We start from the raw sequence: 21,767 nt of genomic DNA, 5'->3' as shown, positions 1-21,767 counted from the left end.
TACACGGAGTGGGCGCAACAGGTTCAAGGCTGAGGAAAGCCACGGGTGTGCTGGGAGAGGAAGCAGAGAAAGGGAGCTACTCTGCCACACTAAGGTCGTAACTTCGATTTTTGGCGATGATTAGTTATTGTAATTTTTAGGACAATAAACATAAGTTTTATAATATAGACAACCATCAACTTTCAATTTGATTGTTTTTTGGAGGGAATAAGATGATGTTTTTGGTGTAACTTCAAAAGCCAAGGGGAAACGTCAGTTACGGCTTTATGCCTTCGTTTCTTGCTGCTCCTGAACACTCGAATGAAGTTACAGGTGCGCTGCCCTGAAGTTACGGCACTCTGCCTTGTTCTGACTGATCATCAAAGTATTGCCGCGCTGGAGTTACGGGGTTATTATGTAGCAATTAAATCACATCAGACACACACGTACATGTTTCACAGTGATTGCTTTTGTTAGATTATTGACATTTAGGTTTGAAGAATGGCATACTCTTGGGGGAAAATGATGGTGGATATGGCTTTGAAACGTAAACACCAAGATCAAGGTAAGAATGACACGGGTGCATAAAAAAGATAATCTTTAAAATCCAGTAATAGCTAGCGGTAGCCTTTAGCTAGTGATGCTACTTCACAAACTAGACACAAACACTTTTCGAGCCATAATCAACAACTTATCCAGTAATTAAAGCTGCAAGCAGCGATGAAAAAGGCCCTTGCACCCGTGCCGCCGCCACCCTGCGCCTTTGGGAAAAGAGAGCACGGTGGGCAGTATGTAAATATAGGAGGACCATGTCAAGGTAATTTGTATTTGCCACACTTCTTGCTACCAGCAGGTAGCGCTATTGCCATAACCAAATATGAGCATGGTCATGTGTTCAGAACAGGACAAGCAACATTAATATTGAACTTATCTGATCATGCATATATCACCAAAAGGCCGAAATTTGGTGTACATTTGTCAGGCTGCAGAGGGCACACCCTTCGACAAAAACTCAAGATCTTTGCAAATTAATGTCTCAAAGGCCTTAAGATAACACTCACCACATTTGAAGAGGATCAGATCAAAACTGTACAGGGAGTTCATTAAAGTACAACATCCGGAAATGGCAAAAACTGCACAAAATCTGAGAGGAAGTTCAAAATAGCTGACTTCCAGTTGTGTTTAGGGCTACGCTCTGAGAGACTTTTTTGTAGATATTGGGTCATTACATGTATGTACCGAATTTCATACCTGTACGTGAAACGTAGAGCCGGGGCAATTAGGTGTGTGTTTTAGCGTGTGCAAAGTTTCATGAATTTTCGAGCATGTTTAGGCCCTCCAAAAAGTGATTCACTTTGGAGAAGAATAATAATAAACGGAGCAGAAACAATAGGGTTCTCTCTAGAGTTCTTTAGTCTAGAGTTTAATGTAGCTGTAGTTTAGTGGGGAAATTCATGACACCAAGCAAAAAGTGTCTGTAGTGTCACATTTTGACCAACAAATGTCACTGTGGTTTAACCTTGAAGATGTATGTGCACTAGTAACACTAGAATAGTCAGCCTGTTATTGTTGTAATGGCAGAGAGAACATGTTATAAGAAGATTATAGGCCTTTCAATATTTTCATTATCCCCTTAATACTTGTTTCCTCATTTGTTATGTGGTAATTGCCCAGATTTACCATTGCCTTCTTCCCTTTTCATTTTCAGACTCCCTCGTTCAAGATGTCCAAGACCTCTTGGGAAGTGGTGCTGAACAACCTCTCCCATCACACTGGAGGAACAGGTAAACTTCGTCTCTGGAGAATTGGACAGTAATGAGGCCCTTCATGGTGAACAATATGTTGTCATCTGAGGAGCCCAAGGAGGGGGTTTGCCATCATTGTGCACACAAGGCTGCAGTAGTTGTGTGTAGGGAGCATCCATGGTGGAGGGGTTCTTCAAACACCTGCCGCCATCCACTTTTGTTCAGCTGCATGAGGGAGGGAAATTCTCCTATCATGAAAAGAGTATTCTCAGGTTATATAGGCTGTTTTACATTTGACACAAACCTTGTTTACTCCAACAAACATGCTGGATGAAGTTTTGTTTGATAGAAACAACACCCTCACTGTTGAGTTTTTGGTTTAATTTACTCTAATATGTAAGGCAAGGCAAGTTTATTTATATAGCACATTACATACACATTGGAAATTCAAAGTGCTTTACATAGAAGAAATTAAAATAATAAAAAGAAATAAGAATAATTAAAACAGTTTAGAAAAATAAAATACAGTACAAACAGTCGGACGAACAGTGGCACAGTGCTCATTCAGTAAATGCATAGCTAAACGGATGTGTTTTGAGTCTGGATTTGAAAGTCTGGATTTTTGAATGAACTAATTCTGATTTTTAGATTGCATGTTACCAATCGTTTCCTCCCTGCTGCGACTGCTCCCCTGGGCAAACAAGCTTTTCCAAGGGAAAGCCAGTCATTTTAATTGGAATGAATAGTAATGTTTTTTTTGTTTTTTTGTTTTTTTATATTGTGTTTTTTTGTTTCTTGTGAACAAGAGAGAATTGTTTTTTTTCTGAAATTTCAGGAAGATACAACCTCTTCCTTCCATCAGTAAACTGCTCCTGTGGGAAAAGCTTGCCAGTGACCATAAGTGATTTGGTTGAAAGTGGTTATTGGCCAGCAACTGTCAATTTTGAGACCTTGTACATTGTGGACTTGTTCACCACGTATGAGGATCTAAAAATCACTGCCCCAGGGATGTCGAATTTGAGGTTGACAAGCTGACTCAGGTCCAGCATGTTCAGTGCCCAGCATGCACACCCTCCATTTTGGCAGTTGCAGTGGATGGTAACTGCAAATTATATCGTTTCAAAAGCCAACCAGGGTGTGTAACATTCATTTTCAATGAAATGCTAGTGAGCCACAAATTACTTTTATACAGTAAATTTAACCCACATCTATATATTTCTTTCAAGACCTGATGGGTTCTTTTTGGCCAATGATGCTGAGGTGTCCTCCTTTGTTGATTACATCCATGGAACAACTGGACATGTAAGCTAAATTTATATTTCTTCATGTGTAACACCACAATTTAAATTTTTTATGAATGCTTGCCAGTTTTTTCCCCCCTAAATTTAAACATTATTTGGTTTATATTTAATGCCAATAGAGTGGCATTACTGTATCAAATGCCATAATACCATGATTTACAGCAATTTTTTTTTTAAATGTAACTGAAAATGTCTGTATTTGCCCTCATCTGTTTAAGAATCCAAGGAAAGGGAGATGTGGTGCGGTAATAATTCCAATATTTCTGCAAAGTGCAGGGATGTCCTGACCTACCAATTTTGTCCTCCATTTAAAAAAAATGATTGTTTAAAGCGGGGGTCGGCAACCCGCGGCTCTAGAGCCGCATGCGGCTCTTAAGCGCCGCCCTAGTGGCTCCCTGGAGCTTTTTCAAAAATATGAAAATGGAAAAAATATTTTTTGTTTTAATATAATTTCTGTAGGAGGAAAAACATGACAAACATTCTAACCCTTTCGCACGTACGATCACATCGGTGTGATTAGAACGGTCAGTCCATGACGTGATCAACTGCTAAATTCAAATGTGCTCTCGCGCGTTGGCTGGAGTTGAGCCAGAGACAGGCGCGCTCAGAGCTGTCACATATCACAACTTTTCAGTGTTTTCAACCACATAATGTTTATTTTAGGTTTCAGACATATAAGTACTAAAAAAACAATACATTTAGAGTTTGTAAAATACACACTGATGTTAAAGGAAGAGGCAATAATAATCCTTTCCATTATAATTAGACACGTTTTATTCATATCAGATAAACATTGTGTAAGTAACTTTAAAGTTTACTCTATCCTTCTCCCAGTTCACCAGCCACTTGCTTTTATGTATTTCGGGAGAAGTGGATGAATTCACGTATTGTAAATCCAACAGATCCGATTCAGATTCTACGTCTGCGGCACAAACTAAGATGGCGGCGCCCATCGCGCATACAGCTCAACTAACGAGATCGTTATAAAGGTGTTTAAACAACAAAACACTTCCACTTGCATATATTTGACAATCGGAATATCAGATATTTCATGCCATATCTAACAAATTTGTGAATATTTTGAATACAAATAAAGGAAAAATGACATAAAAGCAGATCATCATTCATTCAGCTCTGTTGTTGCTGCGGTGTGTCACGTGACAAGCAATGACGCGTCACCATGGAAACCATAAAGTGACACATTGGGGTCAGTCAGAATATTTTAAACTTACGTGTGAAAGGGTTAAAGTTTTTCAACGTTGTAAAAATAATACACGAATAAATAAAACAAAACATAATACATTAAAATTATAATGGAAGTTAAACTTAAAGCATGATCGTACAGCAGAGTAGTCACGTGGTGCGTCATTCTCTCCAGGATGCGCTGCAGGGAAAATAAACATTTAATCATGAATGCTCATTATGTATTTGTTGCCTACTTATCATTTTGATACTAGGGGGCTAATAAAGCTAATATAGACACTTACAGCATGTGTTGCCTTCATTATAAGGCTTATATATAAGGCTTTTAATTTTTTGCGGCTCCAGACAGATGTTTTTTGTTGTTTTTTTGGTCCAGTATGGCTCTTTCAACATTTTGGGTTGCCGACCCCTGGTTTAAAGGAACACTCCGACTTTTTGGGACTTTAGCTTATTCACAGTATCCCCCAGAGTTAGATCAAAGTCAAAGTCAAAGTTTATTTATATAGCACTTTTTAAAAACAACAAGTGTTTAACAAAGTGCTGTACACACATATACTTTATCAAATATGCAATCAACTAACATGACTTAAAAAAGAAACTAAAAAACAAAAACAATAAAACAATACTCTCACATAGCATCAAATGCCAAACTGTAATAGTGAGTTTTGAGATTCGATTTAAAAATAGCCAGGGTTTGAGCCTGTCTGATGTACAGGGGCAAACTATTCCAGAGCTTCGGTCCTGCTACTGCAAATGCTCTTTCACCTCTGCTTTTTAGTTTCACCCGAGGGACAACCAACAGCAAATGGTCGGCAGACCTAAGCGCTCTTGACGGAGCGTATTGTCTAATCAATTCTGACATATACTTAGGAGCAAGGCCATGAAGCGATTTAAAAACAAACATCAAAATTTTGAAATTAATTCTAAAATAGATTGGCAACCAGTGAAGAGAGGAAAGAACAGGTGTAATATGTTCGCGCTTTCGTGTCCCAGTCAACAAGCGAGCTGTAGCATTTTGAACCCTCTGCAGTCTAGAGAGAGAGGCCTGACTAATGCCTATATAAAGGCCATTACAATAATCTAGACGCGATGAAATAAAAATATGGAGAAGTCTTTCAAAGTCTCTAGAAGACAAAAATGATTTCACCTTGGTGAGTTGTCTCAATTGGAAAAAGCACGATTTAACTACCAAGTTAATCTGTTTATCCAATTTAAAATCACAATCCATAATGAAACCTAGATTTTTGACGTAAGGTTTCACTAATGGATTTAACTCACCAAGATCAAAATTTTTTGATTCATAAGTACCACCGGGAGTAAAAAGTATAACCTCTGTTTTGTTTTCATTAAAACATAAAAAGTTCTGTGCCATCCAAGCTTTAATTTCCTCAAGACACTGGAGTAAAGGTGCTAAGGTGCAAGTGTCTTTTCTTTTCAAAGGCAGATAAATTTGGGTATCATCTGCATAGACATGAAATGAAATTCCGAATTTCCTAAAGATATGACCCAGTGGCAGCAAATACAAGGCGAACAACATAGGCCCCAAAATGGAGCCCTGGGGGACCCCAGACGTGAGAGAAGCCGTAGAGGAGACAAATTCTCCGAGGCGAACAGTAAAAGTTCTTTCGGACAAATACGACTTAAACCATGCCAATGCAATACCCTCAACACCAACACATTCTTCTAAACGTGAAATTAAAGTCCTATGGTCTAAGATGTCAAATGCAGCTGAAAGGTCCAATAATAATAAAATCGCACAATTCCCTGAGTCAGTGGTAAGTAACAAATCATTAGAAACCCTCAACAATGCAGTTTCTGTACTATGCAAAGACTTAAAACCAGACTGGAACACTTCGTGGATACCATTTAAACATAAAAATACATTCAACTGTTCAAATACAACCTTTTCAAGTAATTTAGACAAGAACGAAAGTCTAGAGATAGGTCTAAAATTAGCAAAGACTGATGGATCCAGATTACTTTTCTTAATAACCGGTTCCACCACTGCATGTTTAAAAGATTTGGGTACAACTCCCGTAGCCAGGCTACTGTTAATAATAGCAAGAACTGAAGAGCTAATGGCATCAAATGCATCCTTTAAGAGTCGTGGGGGAACAATGTCAGTGTGACATGCAGTAAATTTCATTTTGACAAAAGTCTCCCTCAATGAGACAAGGGACACCGGCTCGAACTGATTTAAGACAGCAGAGCGCTCAAAATTAATAGGTTGGAAAATCAGAGAAGATGATATATTCGATCTAATAGCATCAATCTTGTCAATAAAAAATTTTAAAAAATTTTCACACAGTTCGGCAGAATGTTCTAAACAAGCAGCTTGGGGAGTGTTCAAAACCGCATTAATGGTACTAAACAGTACAGCTGGCTTAAGGGAGTTACTACTAATTATATTTGATAGGTACTTTGATTTCTCTAGTCTAACACACTTTTGATATTTAGACAAATTATAGCGTAGGATATCAAGTGAGATCTGCAACTTATCCTTCTTCCAGCGGCGTTCAGCCCTTCTGCATTCCAGCCTTATAGCTCTAGTTGTAGTGTTCAGCCACGGTTGAACTCTACATTTATCTCGAATCGTCCTGAAAGGGGCAACAGTGTCCAAAATGCTATTGCAAGTTGAAAAGAACGATGAAGTTAATTCTTCAGTAGTTAGCCCACATGATGGCATCCAATAGTCCAACTCAATTAAATTAAAAGCCTCAGAAAATAAACGAGAAGTTGAGGGATTTATCATCCGGCAACGACGTTTTGGAGCAGTCACTTTAGGCACACACGAAGTACATATCTCAAATAGGACAGGCAAATGATCAGAGAAAGTGGCTTCACAGACGCCAATGTTATTAATAGGCAAGCCATATGTCAAAACCAAATCTAATGTATGTCCACGTATATGAGTGGGACTAACAACAAACTGAGTTAAATTAAAAGACTCCACAAGATTTAAGAAAGCTTTGACCAGAGGCTTTTCAGGACAACATACATGGATGTTAAAATCCCCCACAATTAAAACCCGGTCATATTTGATCATGATACCGGCTAAATAATCAGAGAAATCATCAATAAACTCTTTGTTATATGTAGGTGGGCGATAAACCACAGTGCACAATACAGGATGGCTCAGATCAAATTCAAAAACATTAAGTTCAAAGCTGGAGTAGGAGAAAGCAGGCAAACGTCTACAGTTTAAATATTCTTTAAAAATGGTTGCTACTCCACCTCCACGTCCGTTAAGGCGTGGAGAGTTAAAATAGGTGCAATTCAACGGTAAAACTTCAGAAAATACACTCGACTCACCATCCCCGACCCAGGTCTCAGTCACACACAACATGTCCAGGTCCTTGTAAGTAAAAAAGTCATTCAGAATAAAGGACTTGTTTGCCAGTGATCTAGCATTCACCAAAGCTATCCTCACAGGAGTAGAGTCTTTCAGCGACGGAGATTCGAAGACCAAGGACCGATGGAGAGTAGCGTCCACACCTCTTTTAAAACGGGAAGTCCAATGTGTTGTAAGCGGAGATTTAAGGCCCAAAGACCGATGGAACGATACATCCACACCTTTTTTAAACCTGGATGGCCAATAAGTTGTGATCATAGGCTTTTTATCCAGATCCACGTCGGTCACAGGTACCAACCACCTGTACATATCAACAGTGCGCCGAGGCGCATAGCGACGACATTCCGCGTCACAATCCCCAAACATCCCGCGAGGATCAGCATTCGGGAACAAAGTCAGAAAAGTCCTTATTTTCACCAACCGACCCCCTCGTTTCCCTCGGCGTCTGAATCGCTTCTTTCTCACGGGAAACCATGGGGTTCGGCGGAGATAAGCAGGTAATTCACACAGGAACGGTGGATTAGAAGATTTTTTTGTTTCTCCCCGGCTCACAAAGTAAATCGGCATATTCTCCAAACTCGACCTGATGGTAAAGAGTGTTTGGCGATCGTACACTAATAGAGAGTTTGTAGTATTTAAAATAGTCGATAAAATCAAGATAAACAACCACATAACCGGGAGCAACAGACGGCCAGCCATACAAACAGGCGCCATCATGTTTGATAGTATCAAAGAGTATAGATAAGTCCATACATACCTTTTTCATTTCTGTGCGTTCTGTAAGTGTTATTTGACGCACCCACCGCTAGCCTAGCTTAGCACAAAGACTGGATGTAAATAAATAATGGTAGCATACTAATCCCAATAAGTGACAAAATAATGCAAACATTTTCCTATTTACACGTTGTGATCTGTATAGTCACAGCGTGTACAAATAACAAGGCTATATGAGACAGAGACCATTTTTAATCGTATAAATACTGGGAACTATATTCTCACTAGGCGTAGGAGCACAGCTACTTGGGCGGAGTGGCTACTTGGGCGGAGTGATTAGCGCAGCACACGAGATGCCCTGTTGATGGTTCTGTAAACAAAACAAACGTGACTAACTAGCTAGACGTGACTCGTGATCATGGCTGACTTTTAGGAATTGTTAGAGGAATTTTACTGTGTATGAAACCAAGATCCCGAACCATATAGTTTTGAGCCAGAACACACAGACGAGGAGTTACAAACTTTGGAAGCTGTTCATTAGCAAGTTGAATGTTACAGTCCTGAGAGTTACATTTAGCGCCGCTCATTTGTTATTGAGCGATACAGTGTGTTCATGACAACACAATAATAACAATAAAGGGGATACACGGAGCCCCTATTCACGTAATAGTGTCACTACTAAGGTTACATTACATTAGCATGGCACTGTTACAGTATGGCTAATGTTAGTCATCTCAAAACATAACGGAACACTTACCGCAGCAACAGGTGATCCAATTTGTCCTGTCTTTATTATCGATGGGATGGCTGTATCCTTTAGCACGCGTTTCATGGTCCGTGTGGCAACTTGCATTTTTTCAAAATAGTCGTCTATAGTAAAATGTTCAGAGCAAACGAAATACTTTGTGATGCTGTTTACAGGTGTGTTTGTAGCCATCGATTCATCAGGTCAGCGTTTTTGGTTGGAATTCTATGAAACATCATAGTATTACCTGGTCTCCCCTGTTTATTGTCGCAGCTCTTTACAATACAGTGAACACCCATGATTGTAAACTATAAATTTACTATCTAGTAATTGCTGACTCTATTACTCCAACTCTGAGCGAACTCTCTGCTCCTCACCACAGGGCTCGTGTGCTGCGCTAATCACTCCGCCCAAGTAGCTGTGCTCCTACGCCTAGTGAGAATATAGTTCCCAGTATTTATACGATTAAAAATGGTCTCTGTCTCATATAGCCTTGTTATTTGTACACGCTGTGACTATACAGATCACAACATGTAAATAGGAAAATGTTTGCATTATTTTGTCACTTATTGGGATTAGTATGCTACCATTATCCATTTACATCCAGTCTTTGTGCTAAGCTAGGCTAGCGGTGGGTGCGTCAAATAACACTTACAGAACGCACAGAAATGAAAAAGGTATGTATGGACTTATCTAACTCTGGGGGATACTGTGAATAAGCTGAAGTCCCAAAAAGTCGGAGTGTTCCTTTAAAATAGATTCCGAAAAAAAATTCCCTAGTTTTTTCACAATTTTTCAAATGATAATGAAACTTGTGATGCGAAAATGATCACACAACATCTGTCACAATAATCATAACACATACATGCATATTGTGAAGTCTTATTTTGTATGGTGCTTTTGTGTAGTCATCGTGTGAATGCACACTCATTTTGTATTTCTCATTGTATGTGGGAATAAGCGAAGGCATCAACTAAGAAGAAAGACTGCTGTTGAGAAGAAAGCCTTGGAAGTTGCCATCAATGACCACAATACTACTGTGGGGGAAGTTGAAAAACTGCCTCCTCCCAATGAACTCCTGGCTGTGGACAACTACTCCTGGCCATGGGAATGTAAGTACTTCCTCTGAGATGCACTGAATACAAATTGTTTGATGCACTCATCTTGATGTAAATATGGAATCTGATGTAAAAAATGTTAAGACACTGGGCAATATGCAAAAAAAAAAAGAAAAAAAAAGAATGCAGTAATTTGTAAATGGATGTGATCAAACCCCTTTGCGAAGTGCTGGGCTTCTATCTCATCCTGTCAGGGCTTATTTCTCTATTGTAGTAGTACAGCATGCAAAATATCTTCTGTCCCAATATTTTTATAGGAGGTTGTAAGATAACACTTTGATGTAATGTATTGCAGGTCATAGTGATATGGAGTGAAAAAAAGAAAAGTTTTTGACAAGGTAATGCTGCTGGCTAGATTGAAAGAAGAAGTAGTTATTGTGGTTCGCGAAGTCAAGCAGCACATGGAGTACATGAGGAGTGTTGCTGGACTGATTGAAGAGTTTACCTTTCAGCTCACTGAAGACACCAATGGGAAATGTAAGGACAATAAATAGTTAGTCTTTTTCTTCAATTTGCTTCTCTAGTAACCATTGGCTCATTTCTTTATATTTTAATGTCACATTCTCAGGTAGTGCAGAGGGCTTAATAGAGAAAGGACGTGAGGGACTACTCTGTGTGCTGAAGAGAAGATTGTGTGAAGTTGAAGCACAACTGGCTACAGCACGCACAACATACAAAAAAAGTATTCTTGGACTGCAAACATTGTCCTTAGATGACTTCTCTGAAGAGGAAGACTTAGAGAATACTTCCTCAACAGATGAGGAACTGGGAGATGAGTTATTAGGGAGATGATGTGTATGGCTCTAAGAAGATGTCTTCACAGTGTGTTGAACCCAAACGTCAGTGCTGTAATAACTTGTGTGTGAAACCTGAGGCTATTTTACTGCTGTTGTAAGGTTTCTTTGTGTTTAGAGCATGTACTGCAGATTCCTCTGAAACTGTAAAACCCCATTATGTTAGCCCATTAGTCTCCACCCTCTGCCCCATCCCAATCACTGGTGATTCACAACTGTCAAACATGACAAATTACCTTACATGTTTGGTTGAAATGTATTGCGCATCCCTACATAGCTTCACTGTAGTATTGTATAGTTTGTATATACTGTACCTACTGTAGTTTACATAGCCTATTGTATCGGTACTCTCTCCAACAGTGTGCTATTCCAGCTTATGTTTCCACATGTTAGTATATTAATACTCTCCCTCCCTCCCTCCCTCCCTCCCTCCCTCCCTCACACACACACACCTCTATCTGAAGATATAGACTTTATTTTGAACAGGGCATAGTCTCTTAGCTCTAGAAAGCCTACTTTATTAAATTCAACTATAGTCATGTCTCTTTTGTTTGATTCATGAATAGTTTTCATTTAAGTCAGTTTCCTGTTTTATCCCATTGTGTGAGTTGTTCCTTTCAAGTGAGTCTGTAGTAAGTGTTAGGCAGATACTATCAGGGCCAGACGCTCTTGTAAAATTAAAATTAATATTGTATCCTATAAGTAATATATTATTATTTCATATATCAATTTGCCTTTGAAATGTATGTTATTTTTTAGTCTTTGTCAGTGTTAACTTAATCATATTACCTGTACGATAGCAAGCCACTAGGGCGAAAACGATATTTTAGGCTTCATATTCATGAGGCTGTCAACTACTAACGTGAGGAAGGTGATTGCTGCTGAACGAGGCGGCCAATCACAACGAACTGATTGACATCCAGGCCGCTGGTGTCATGAAGGCTGCTCTCCGTGGTGCTGAAAGCTGTTGAGCACCTTTTGGGTGGCTTGTCCCCAAAAGTATGACACACTGAAGACATTGGTAATGCATGTGCTCACCATGTTCGGATCAACACACACATGTGAAGTTGTGACAAAAGGAACTAGGACTGCAGGCGCATAAGGCAGGCATAACAGCTGTCAAGCCCGATGTTAAAAAGATAGTGTCGGAGGGGAAATGTCACTTCTTTCGCAAACTGTGTGATTGTTACATTTTTGCCTATGTTTTGTTTTGTGTCTCAATCATGTGACTCTCGAGATTCCTGTCGGGAAAACAAAAACAGCGGACATTAAGTGGAAAATTAAATATCTCTTGTCTTAAAGATATGTGTGTTTTATAACGCAGCACTACAGTAGATTGACGTCAAATATGACGGTTTTAATAATCACCCCTTCAGTTATGAAAAATAAATATGAGGTTTTTTTTTACATTTTTGATAGCGAAAGTAGCAACATTGGCCGTTACTGTGGAGATGAGGACAGTCCGCTTTGCGTCACGTGAGCAGAGCAGTTGGCGCGCTGGTCTCCTGTTTTAGTTCAAATATCATCATTAAACAAACACTTTTGTCTTTTCTTAGCATAGATCATATACATGCAGTATAATTATTTATTAGACAGTGTGTGATATTTGATATATTGGGTAGATATATGTTTTCACAACCCTAGCACGACCCTAAAACGGAGGAACTTCAACTGGGGTGCTGATGTCAACACAAATACTGAAGAGGGATCTAGGGAGGTTTTTTTTAAACCCAGGGTTTTCCCTAAAATTGGAAGTTGTAAATACTTAATTGGTGGCATTCCAGGGGTTTGAGGGGATGTCAAACACATTTTTGGCATCAGACTTTAAATATTGTTTTGTTCAATGGGTGATTTTTTATTTTTACACCATAGAAACTATGGAGTATGGGTAGTAGGGCTGTGCAATATGGACTAAAAGTCATATACAGATGTGGCCTTTAAAAATGCGCGTCTCAGAGAGAAGAATGCCCCGAGCACTTCCAAAATTCTGCGGGATCGTGCAAAAGGGGGATTAGGTGTTGGACGCAGGAAATACTAAAACCTGTAGATGGCAGTCGTGTTTCATGTGGCCATACTGACGAAGTATGACGAAGACAAAGTTTTATTTTGCCAGTTACATAAACAGTCACATATTCTTCATAAAAATCCAACTCAAACGTGCATCATTTGTCTTCTTTTTTTCTGTGTACTTACAGTAGAAGAGACGTGATGTATGATAACTGAGTCTTATAACACAATAATTCGCGAAGACCTTTGAAGAGGCCGAGAGCATTTGCGCAATATCATTAACTAGTTTATCTAATTTTACATTTAGTTCCTTTTTGCATCTGAACGTTTTAAATAGCTTTAACATGGTTGTAATGCGCCTTTCTGCATTACTGTACAGTGCTTTTTATATTATCATGTTTCCCTTTACATGGTATGACATAGGCGTCGATTTCGGTGGGGACGGTGGGTATGCGTACGGTACCCACCAGATTTCGTCATGAGTCATTTTGTACCCACTACTTTTAACTTCCGTCCATATTAATTTGACTTTTGGTCCGATTTTTTTGACCGTTTTCAGTGGTTATGAGGAGCAATATGAGAGAGAAATTTGGTAATCATTGTCTGACCCAACAAAAAAACATTATAATATTCATTTTATTTTATTTTTTGTGGAATAAGGGCTGCTTCCGACTAAAAGTTTTTTATCTAGTTGACTAGTAGGCTAGTTGTTCATTTAAGTCATTCGTGGACAAATCGCCCCTTTATATTAATTTAATTACTTATATAGCCTATAGGATAATGAGCGTAATATAGCCACACTCAAGCACACGACTGCACACATAAAGCTTGCCACAAAGAACCGGTAAAAGTAATGATTATGAATGCGTCTAAATGTGTCTAAATACGCTGTGAATGTGAATGTGCATTATACGCTGAGTTTCGGTTCATTTATGAGACGAACTCCAGTTCATTCGCCGGCGCCTCCAATGTCGTGATTGTCTGCTATATTTCTTCTTATTTGTTAAATCCAGGCAATTGGTTCATGAAACATTGATTAAAATTAAGATATAATTAATACAAAACGAAATTCAATTTACAAAAAGGCAGCTGTTCTGTTTGAGGTCTCTGTGAAAGTTTTAAAGCAGTCTTTTAGTGCCGCTTTCAGAGCGCTCACGTCCGTAACCGTAAACTGACACATTGTTTTTTCCCTCATAAATGCGAACACGAAAAATAAAATAAAATAATTATTATAATGTTTTTTTGTTGGGTCAGACAATGATTACCAAATTTCTCTCTCATATTGCTCCTCATAACCACTGAAAACGGTCAACGGAAGTTAAAAGTGGTGGGTACAAAATGACTCATGACGAAATCTGCGTGTACCCACCATCCCCACCGAAATCGACGCCTATGCTAGTACAATATCTTTGCTTCTGACAAGTTTCTGTAATAAATCTGTAAATCAATCACAAAACTTGTTGACGTGTTGGCGAATAAAATTTTAAATTGTCAATTTAAATAAAGCAGAAACGTGTATAAAACCCGCTTCAATTACAGTTATCTGAACTGTGCTCTTTTGCATACTTCTAATTTTCTCATGCACTTTGTCTTGTATTTCTGCAATACATTAATTGATCTGGCCATATATGTGACCAGACTAACGTAATTTCTCTGTCATTTCTCTGTCTTTTTATCTCTTTAAAATATTGCTACTTTTAGAAAGAAATGACATAATTATGAATCAAATTATTATGAACAAAACAATGAAACTGTTGATTTGGTGGGCATGTAGCCCCACTAGACTTTTACGGAAAAATTTTGTTTGGTCCCCGGGGGCCACTCCCCCCCCGCGCTGGGCCCCCCCAAACCCAAAAAATGCAGTTTTTCCTAAATAACTACCTGAACCGTGGCACCGAGGATGAAGAAATTTTTATGGTATGTTGGTCTTAAGGGCCCACATCAACCTAGCCCATAATCGATTGTCAAAGTTTTTTTTTTTTTTTTTTTCGTCATCTACTGAATTTTTTCGTCAACGATACCAGGGACACCGAAACACCGGGGAACATGAAATTTGGTGGGCATGTAGCCCCACTAGACTTTTACAGAAAAATTTTGTTTGGTCCCCGGGGGCCACAACCCCCCCGCGCTGGGGGCCCCCAAACCCAAAAAATGCAGTTTTTCCTAAATAACTACCTGAACCGTGGCACCGAGGATGAAGAAATTTTTATGGTATGTTGCTCTTAAGGGCCCACATCAACCTAGCCCATAATCACTCATTTGTGATTTGCGCCCCTCCCATAAAAAATGAAAATGCAATATTATTCTGCTTTAATCGCCCCTATCTTCAGTTGAGATGTTCAGAACTGCACCATATTTCATGTGTATGATTAACTTGACATCCTCTGGGGGTATGCTAAGTTCATCCATGGGGGGGGTATAAAATAAATTCATTTATGTGCACATTTAGTGACTGTACACTCATCGGCCTGTAGATGGTGGTGTTGAGCGAAGGGTTGCTGGTTTAGGATGATACTGTCACTAAGGTTGCCAACTGTCCCGAATTAGGCGGGACGTCCCGCATTTTGGGCCTAATTTATTTGTCACTCGCGTGACCTCCCGTGTCCCGTTTTTTGACAAGCTGATAAACCACTGACTGATACAACAGCAACAGCAGCAGTGCTGACCACGACACTTGAGAATGATCACCGACACCTGTCATCATCCAATCACAGCTTTTTTTAATCACTGTTTTGAGACAAATCATTGTTTGATTTGCGAACATCCTCTGCCGTCTGGTCGCTTCCGCTTCAAGCCGGACTCGTCTCGCGCTAACGGTAATTTCCTTTCACTGTCCACGTTTTGATTTCGGCTAATCAATTTTGGCGAATGCAAACAACGTGATTATTGTTCATGAGTCTAACATCCAGCCACGCAAGAAAACATGTAATCTACCTGAGGGAATAATATGCTCAAAAAACATTTCTGATTATTATTAATGTTTTAAAGCTTTTAGAAAGTACATAGAAAGCTTTTGTAACATTATCTTAACTGTCACTTTTGATTAATGTAATGCATCCTTGCTGAATAAAAGTAGGCAATTACTTTCTTTATTTTTTTTCCCAAAAAATAATCTTACTAACCCCAAACTTTTGAACTGTAAGCCTAGTGTATAATGTTAAAAAAGCTTTCTATTTTAGATAAATGCTGTTATTTTGAACTATGGTTTGTTTGTAATGTGACTTTTTTCATGTATGACATTAAAATTATTTTTAGAATTAAATACATAAATAGGTTAAGCAATACAAATGTGTTTATGTCTGATAACCTTTTAAACACAAACTTAACTGCAGACACTGAAATGACGTACACTGTGTGATACAGTACAAATATTTTGAGTGTCCCTCATTTTCCTATAAATAACCACGATTATCCCGCATTTTCCTTTTCTGAAGTTGGCAACCCTAACTGTCACACACACACATGCAGGAATACAAACAAACGCAAGCATGCACACACACTGACATCCACACGCACAGACACACACACAAACACACGCGCACACACATGTACGCACGCATACATACACGCACAGACACACACACACACAGACACACACATACACAAACACACACACATACACACACACACAGACAGACATGCACATATTACTACTTTTTTTAGGTATATACATAAACACGCAATACAGCCAAATTGCTCCACGTCATTTCTTTTTGTGGAAAGCCAGTGCAGGCCTGAGCGGCGGTCATATTTTGTACCGCCATGCGGTACATCTAGTTAATAATGTAATGGCAAATCAGATGCGCCCAAAATATAAATGCAACGCGTTGTGCTGCAACATTACCTCACAAGAAATATCTGCCCAAGAACAATCACACAAGAAATATCTGCACGAATTAAGAATCTGGGTAAGTCACATTATTTAAGCCTTTCATTATGTTAGGATGATTTTGTGTATAAAATAAAACAAAATACTGCTGGGTTTTTACAGGCAGAGTCACGTGTATTATGCTCACACTAAATTCTCTGTTGCACTTAAATGCAAATTGCATGCACAATAATCTTAATAGTTGTACAAAAAAGTTATGCGCTGGCAAGAACGTCACTTTGCTGTTTTAATAAAAGCAATGTTAAATATTCTGCATGCACTCATCTCCTGGTGAAACACTAATTTTCAGTCAATCTCATGTTAATCTTGAGTACCTATAGAGTAGTTTTGCATCCTTCAAATCTTCAAGAAGTCTTTAGTTTTATTATATTTATAAAAGAAATATAGGCTGTACCGAGTCTTTCCGGAAAAAAACGAGCGGCTGGAGGCGTGCCGTGTGAGCGGAGCTAAAGCTGTGCTTATGCGCCGAGCTAACAACACACAGAGACATTTGAAGCAGTTTTACTCACCGCCTGCGGTTCCAACGCACGACCGCGAACCTTTATCATTGTGACTGCTCGATCCTTAAGCATTAGACGATCTGCAAATCCGTCGATCTGGGCTTTGTTTATAAAACAATCATCGTCGAAATGCAGGGAACAAACAGTCTTGCACAACTCCGTTGATGCTCTGGAAAAACAAACTCCATCCACTGGTCCCTTAACGCTGGGTTCTTTGGGAATCTGTGCAGGGTTGTCTTGCCCTGGCAACCAAAAACACACTTCTTTGGTGACACTGACTTCCCTAAAGCTGAGCACAGCGCTTTGATGGGCGAACTGCTTTGGCTCTCTTCTCTCTCTGGTCTATGGATGCGCGCGCGCCCGCGCCTTTCCGGGAGAAGTGCCCTTAGGACCCATATAAGGAAATTCCGTCCCATCTGACGTCACACAGGCCCATACTCGAAAAAAAAACTTTCCGAAACTTGTGACAAACCGGAAGGAGAATTTTTGGCACAGAAATACTCCTTCAAACGTACAATTACATTTTTTAAACTTTGTCCATGTTTAGCATTGGAATCCAACTCTTTAACAGTGTAAAAAACTCAGTATGCATGAAATAGCATTTCACCCCCCCCTTTAAGACAACTTTGATGAACCTTTTGAATTTAAAAATATTTTCAAATGTCTGTATAATACAGTACTGTAAATATTTGTGTCTATTACTATTTATATTTTATATTTTATTGTGGATGTTTTCTCACAATCATGACGTAATGTGAAGTAAAATAAAAAATCTAATGTAAAGTTTTTTATGCGCCACCTGGTGGATATTCTGTGAAGCGAAACACATTGAGGGAATTTTTAAGTACGCCCCCCCAAAAGCACTTGTAGAATCTTGCAGACTCTGTGAGATGAATTGCCGAATGCCGCGGGAGAAAACGCGCGTTTTTAAAGGCCACATCTGTATTGATATTTTTTCCGTGGCTGGATAATTTCATACGTCTATTATTAATGGCCCGCAGTATATCGCACTCCCACCACTCACTCATACTGCAAATCCCACAATGCACAGCAACAGCTGGCACACAGGTCATAAAAACGAATTGGCGGCTCAAGGGCAGAAATGTATAGCTATTTAAATGCAAAATAAACTATATCGATATTAACGATATCTCGTGCTGTATCGTGTTTGAAAATATGAAAGTCTGACACTACTGATAATGCTGAAGTAGGCCAAATTACAAACATTTGTAATGTAACACTTAAATAATGCAGTTCCTTTGTCACTTTGGTTAGTAAATGTTGATTGTTTTATATTCTAGTTTTAAGATGCCACGAGGGTCAACAACAACAACCTGCGTGAGCTGCAAAGCAGATATTGGTGTGGCCACCAAGACCTGCAAATATTGCCAGTCAGTACAGCCAAGAAAGCAAAGACTGGCGAAAAAACGTCAGAAATTTGAGACCAGAAAGAAGACGTGGTTGAAAAACAAAAACAGAAACCAAACCACCTCTCATGTTATTGATGAGGCATCTGTCTTTGTATGTGTTTAACGTTTGTAGTTATTATTTACATAATTACAGCCCACATTTCAGACATTTATAATTGCTTATATTTCTGTATATATTATATAATATATATCTTTATTTTCAGGTCAAAAAGTTAAACACATTGGTGTACAAGGTCATAGTCTTCATTGGAAAGAAAACGAAGAAGCAGAAAACCTCCAGCTAAAATGGCAGCTGTCAGACCATTCTGAAAAAATGCCTTGAAAGGATGAAGGCTCTCTATGAGCTGTTAATTAATGGTAAGTGTGTGCGATTATTTAAAATCTTACTCCACAGTCAGCATAAAAATAAATGTGGCACAGACACAGCAATTACAGTTGGGAATTTTCTTGATACCGCTGTCACAGAGCAAAGCACAGTGGACCAATAATAGCTATTCACCTGTTGCTTCATCAAATTTGGTCTTTGCTTTATCCAATAGAGACAAGATTCACGCTACCTCTGTGATTAATGAGCTCAATACTACATTTACATGTTGAGGTTGTTGCTGATGTGTTAATGCTGATGTGTTAACTCACTTTTTATCCAACATAAATGTTCCTCAATTTATCAACAGTACAAATAAAATATATAACTTTGTTTATAGATTTGTTTATTTACCTTCCTTACAGATCATTTATCTAATGTAAGCAGTGTTGACAACAGTGAATTCTCTTACATAAAAGCACACATTCATCACTCAGATGTCTATTTCATGTTGTGATGTGCTCATCTGCAATACTTTTAGAAGATTTTCCTGTCAGATGTAAATAGACATTTAAAATGAGCGTCTTTAAGATCTATATGGTTTATATAAATCCACTTTGGAGACGTAAACGTGTGCTTACTGGAGCTCTCCAGATAGCTATACATAATAAAACGTATTTTTACAGCAAAATCACAACTATACTATATGGTCTAACGTCTTTACACCTTCAACAATTCAACAGTTTACTCTACAGTAGTTCAACACATGCGATTTTAACACAAGGAACCGTGTTTACTCACATTTGAAAGCACCCGCGTCGCTGATCTCTGCGATGTTTGATAATGACGCATCCTCTCGCGTGGCCTCCTGGGATAGAAAAGTATCCATCGGTTGAGCACTCGAAAATGTGGGCGGAAGCAGTAGATCATCCGGGAACTTCTCGCCTACTCTTTTGTGAATACTGATGTTTCGAACATACTACTCCTTTCACGTACTGTTTTCTCCTACTATATAGTAGGTAAGTAGGCATATTCGAACGCACATCCGAATCTGTAACCTCTGTTGGTAAGAGTATTGTCCATGTTTATATCTTGTTCTATGTTAATGTTTTTTTAGTTTGTAAGAACTGATTTTCCTGCTATAAACAAAACGCACCCTGCAATAAAGCCATAAAATGCACCCTGGACAGCAGATAGCAAAGACAGAGCACAGAACCTTGTCCTGCCCAAACTTATCTCCTTGTCCCCTTGTTTGACTTCAACTCATCCCCCCTCTCCTTCCTCAAGGCACTGAAAGTTCATTAAGAATGTCTATATAACACATATGGTGTATCTTGTGAATATGTTGTTTTTCCTTTTCATGTTTGGTGTCATTTTAGGGGTCACAGTGCGATTGGTGAAATGGTCTTAATTTCATTGCAGTCATTGGTTTAATGAGAAAGATTGAGAACTTAGGAGGATCTTGTTTCTCCTCTCTGGCTGATATCTCTTTACGATATCTCAAGAAACCAGGTGCTACAAAGGTGTAAAACATTACATTGATTGGCCCAAACAACTCTAAACAACATTTGTATAACCCCTGTTGTTCTGGTCTGGTATTTAAGGTGAGGGGACAGAGCAATCTTTGGGACTCTGTACCAGGATCATTCCCCATAGTGATGTTTCAGTGCTTTTCGGTTGGAAAGCCCTGACACATTACTGTGTCTTTGTCAGGAAAACATTACTTACTTTTAGAGTCATCTTTGAGTAAATGATGTCATATATTTTCTGAATTGGCTTTTAATAATTTACTTCTGTAATTGGCATGATACATTTTTACCTGACAAATAAATGTTACATCTTGAATTATTCTGAAGTTTGAGAAATCATTCATTTTAGTAGATTAATGTGTAGTCTGGTGTTTCCGCAAATCTCTGTCCAGGGTAGATCAAACTGAAGGCACTTTGAATGGACCATGGGGCACATCTTAGGAAGACCTTCTGATTTCTCCTCCTGACTTAGCATGTTGTACGCTGCAAATATTATTAAAAAAAAATACACCTATGGGTCTGTAGTGCGTGGCTGCATAGGGTAAAATACTTGCACTGCACCCTCTGACTATTTCAGGACTGGTTAGTTTGTGATTGTGAGCGCGCAGTCGCGACGTGACGTCTCAAAGCGACACTAGGTCCGTAATGAACGAATAATTGAAAGTATGGGATAATCAGAATAATCAAAGATCTAAATTAATTCATAATCAATATTTATGATTATTTTCTAATCAGAAATACGATCTAAATTTGATTATCATTTGAAATTGGAGTCAGATTAAGCGTAGAGCTATAGTAATACTAAAACTAAATTCCAATAAATGAAGTGAACTTCACTGGAGCGCTGAAAAGACATACACGCATTAAACCTTCGCCAGGCCGTTGGATTCCGTCATTGGGCCAATGGGTGGTCCTTACAAGTTCATGCCATGCCATTCTTTTGTTTCATGTTTGATTTTGTTTGTAAATAAACTGCACTTGGGTTCTCTTCAAACTTGCCTTCAGTGGAATACGTTATACTTATTGATCAAAGGTTCAGTATGGTGTACCACAAGGATCAGTATTAGGACCGTTGCTGTTCATGCTGTACATGCTACTGTTGGAAAGTTTTTCTTTGTCGAAGCAGAAACCAGGAGACGTTTGGGATCACGTTCAAG

General features: G+C 38.8%; 1 protein-coding gene across 2 annotated transcripts; it reads left to right on the top strand.

The window, feature by feature from the left end:
- The first annotated feature begins 1,582 nt into the window (after positions 1–1,582).
- On the top strand, positions 1,583–11,489 carry LOC311079244 (uncharacterized protein). 2 transcript variants are annotated; one of them, XR_014605373.1, is made up of 5 exons: positions 1,636–1,763; positions 2,951–3,026; positions 10,001–10,151; positions 10,453–10,634; positions 10,726–11,489. XR_014605373.1 is itself a non-coding variant. In XM_084108490.1 (4 exons), the coding sequence occupies exons 1-4, from the start codon at positions 1,703–1,705 to the stop codon at positions 10,470–10,472; spliced, it is 303 nt and encodes a 100-aa protein (XP_083964616.1). In that variant the 5' UTR covers positions 1,583–1,702; the 3' UTR covers positions 10,473–10,618. The 2 variants fall into 2 exon arrangements, 1 of the variants encoding a protein (XP_083964616.1); XM_084108490.1 differs by lacking the exon at positions 10,726–11,489 and having other exon boundaries at positions 1,583–1,763; positions 10,006–10,151; positions 10,453–10,618.
- The last annotated feature ends 10,278 nt before the right edge of the window (positions 11,490–21,767 follow it).

Source organism: Abramis brama (genome assembly GCF_963993115.1).
Source record: "Abramis brama genome assembly, chromosome: 1".
NCBI classification, from domain to species: Eukaryota; Metazoa; Chordata; class Actinopteri; order Cypriniformes; family Leuciscidae; genus Abramis; species Abramis brama.
Note: the sequence above shows the minus strand (reverse complement) of the source record. Positions and strands in the feature narration are given on the sequence as shown.

Bases quoted from the DNA above. Each gene is read 5' to 3' on its own strand.
- LOC311079244 (XM_084108490.1), top strand. From the start codon at position 1,703: ATGTCCAAGACCTCTTGGGAAGTGGTGCTGAACAACCTCTCCCATCAC. The intron at 1,764-2,950 runs GTAAACTTCGTC...ATTTCTTTCAAG, and splicing joins CCATCACACTGGAGGAACAG to ACCTGATGGGTTCTTTTTGG. The intron at 3,027-10,005 runs GTAAGCTAAATT...GAATAAGCGAAG, and splicing joins TCCATGGAACAACTGGACAT to GCATCAACTAAGAAGAAAGA.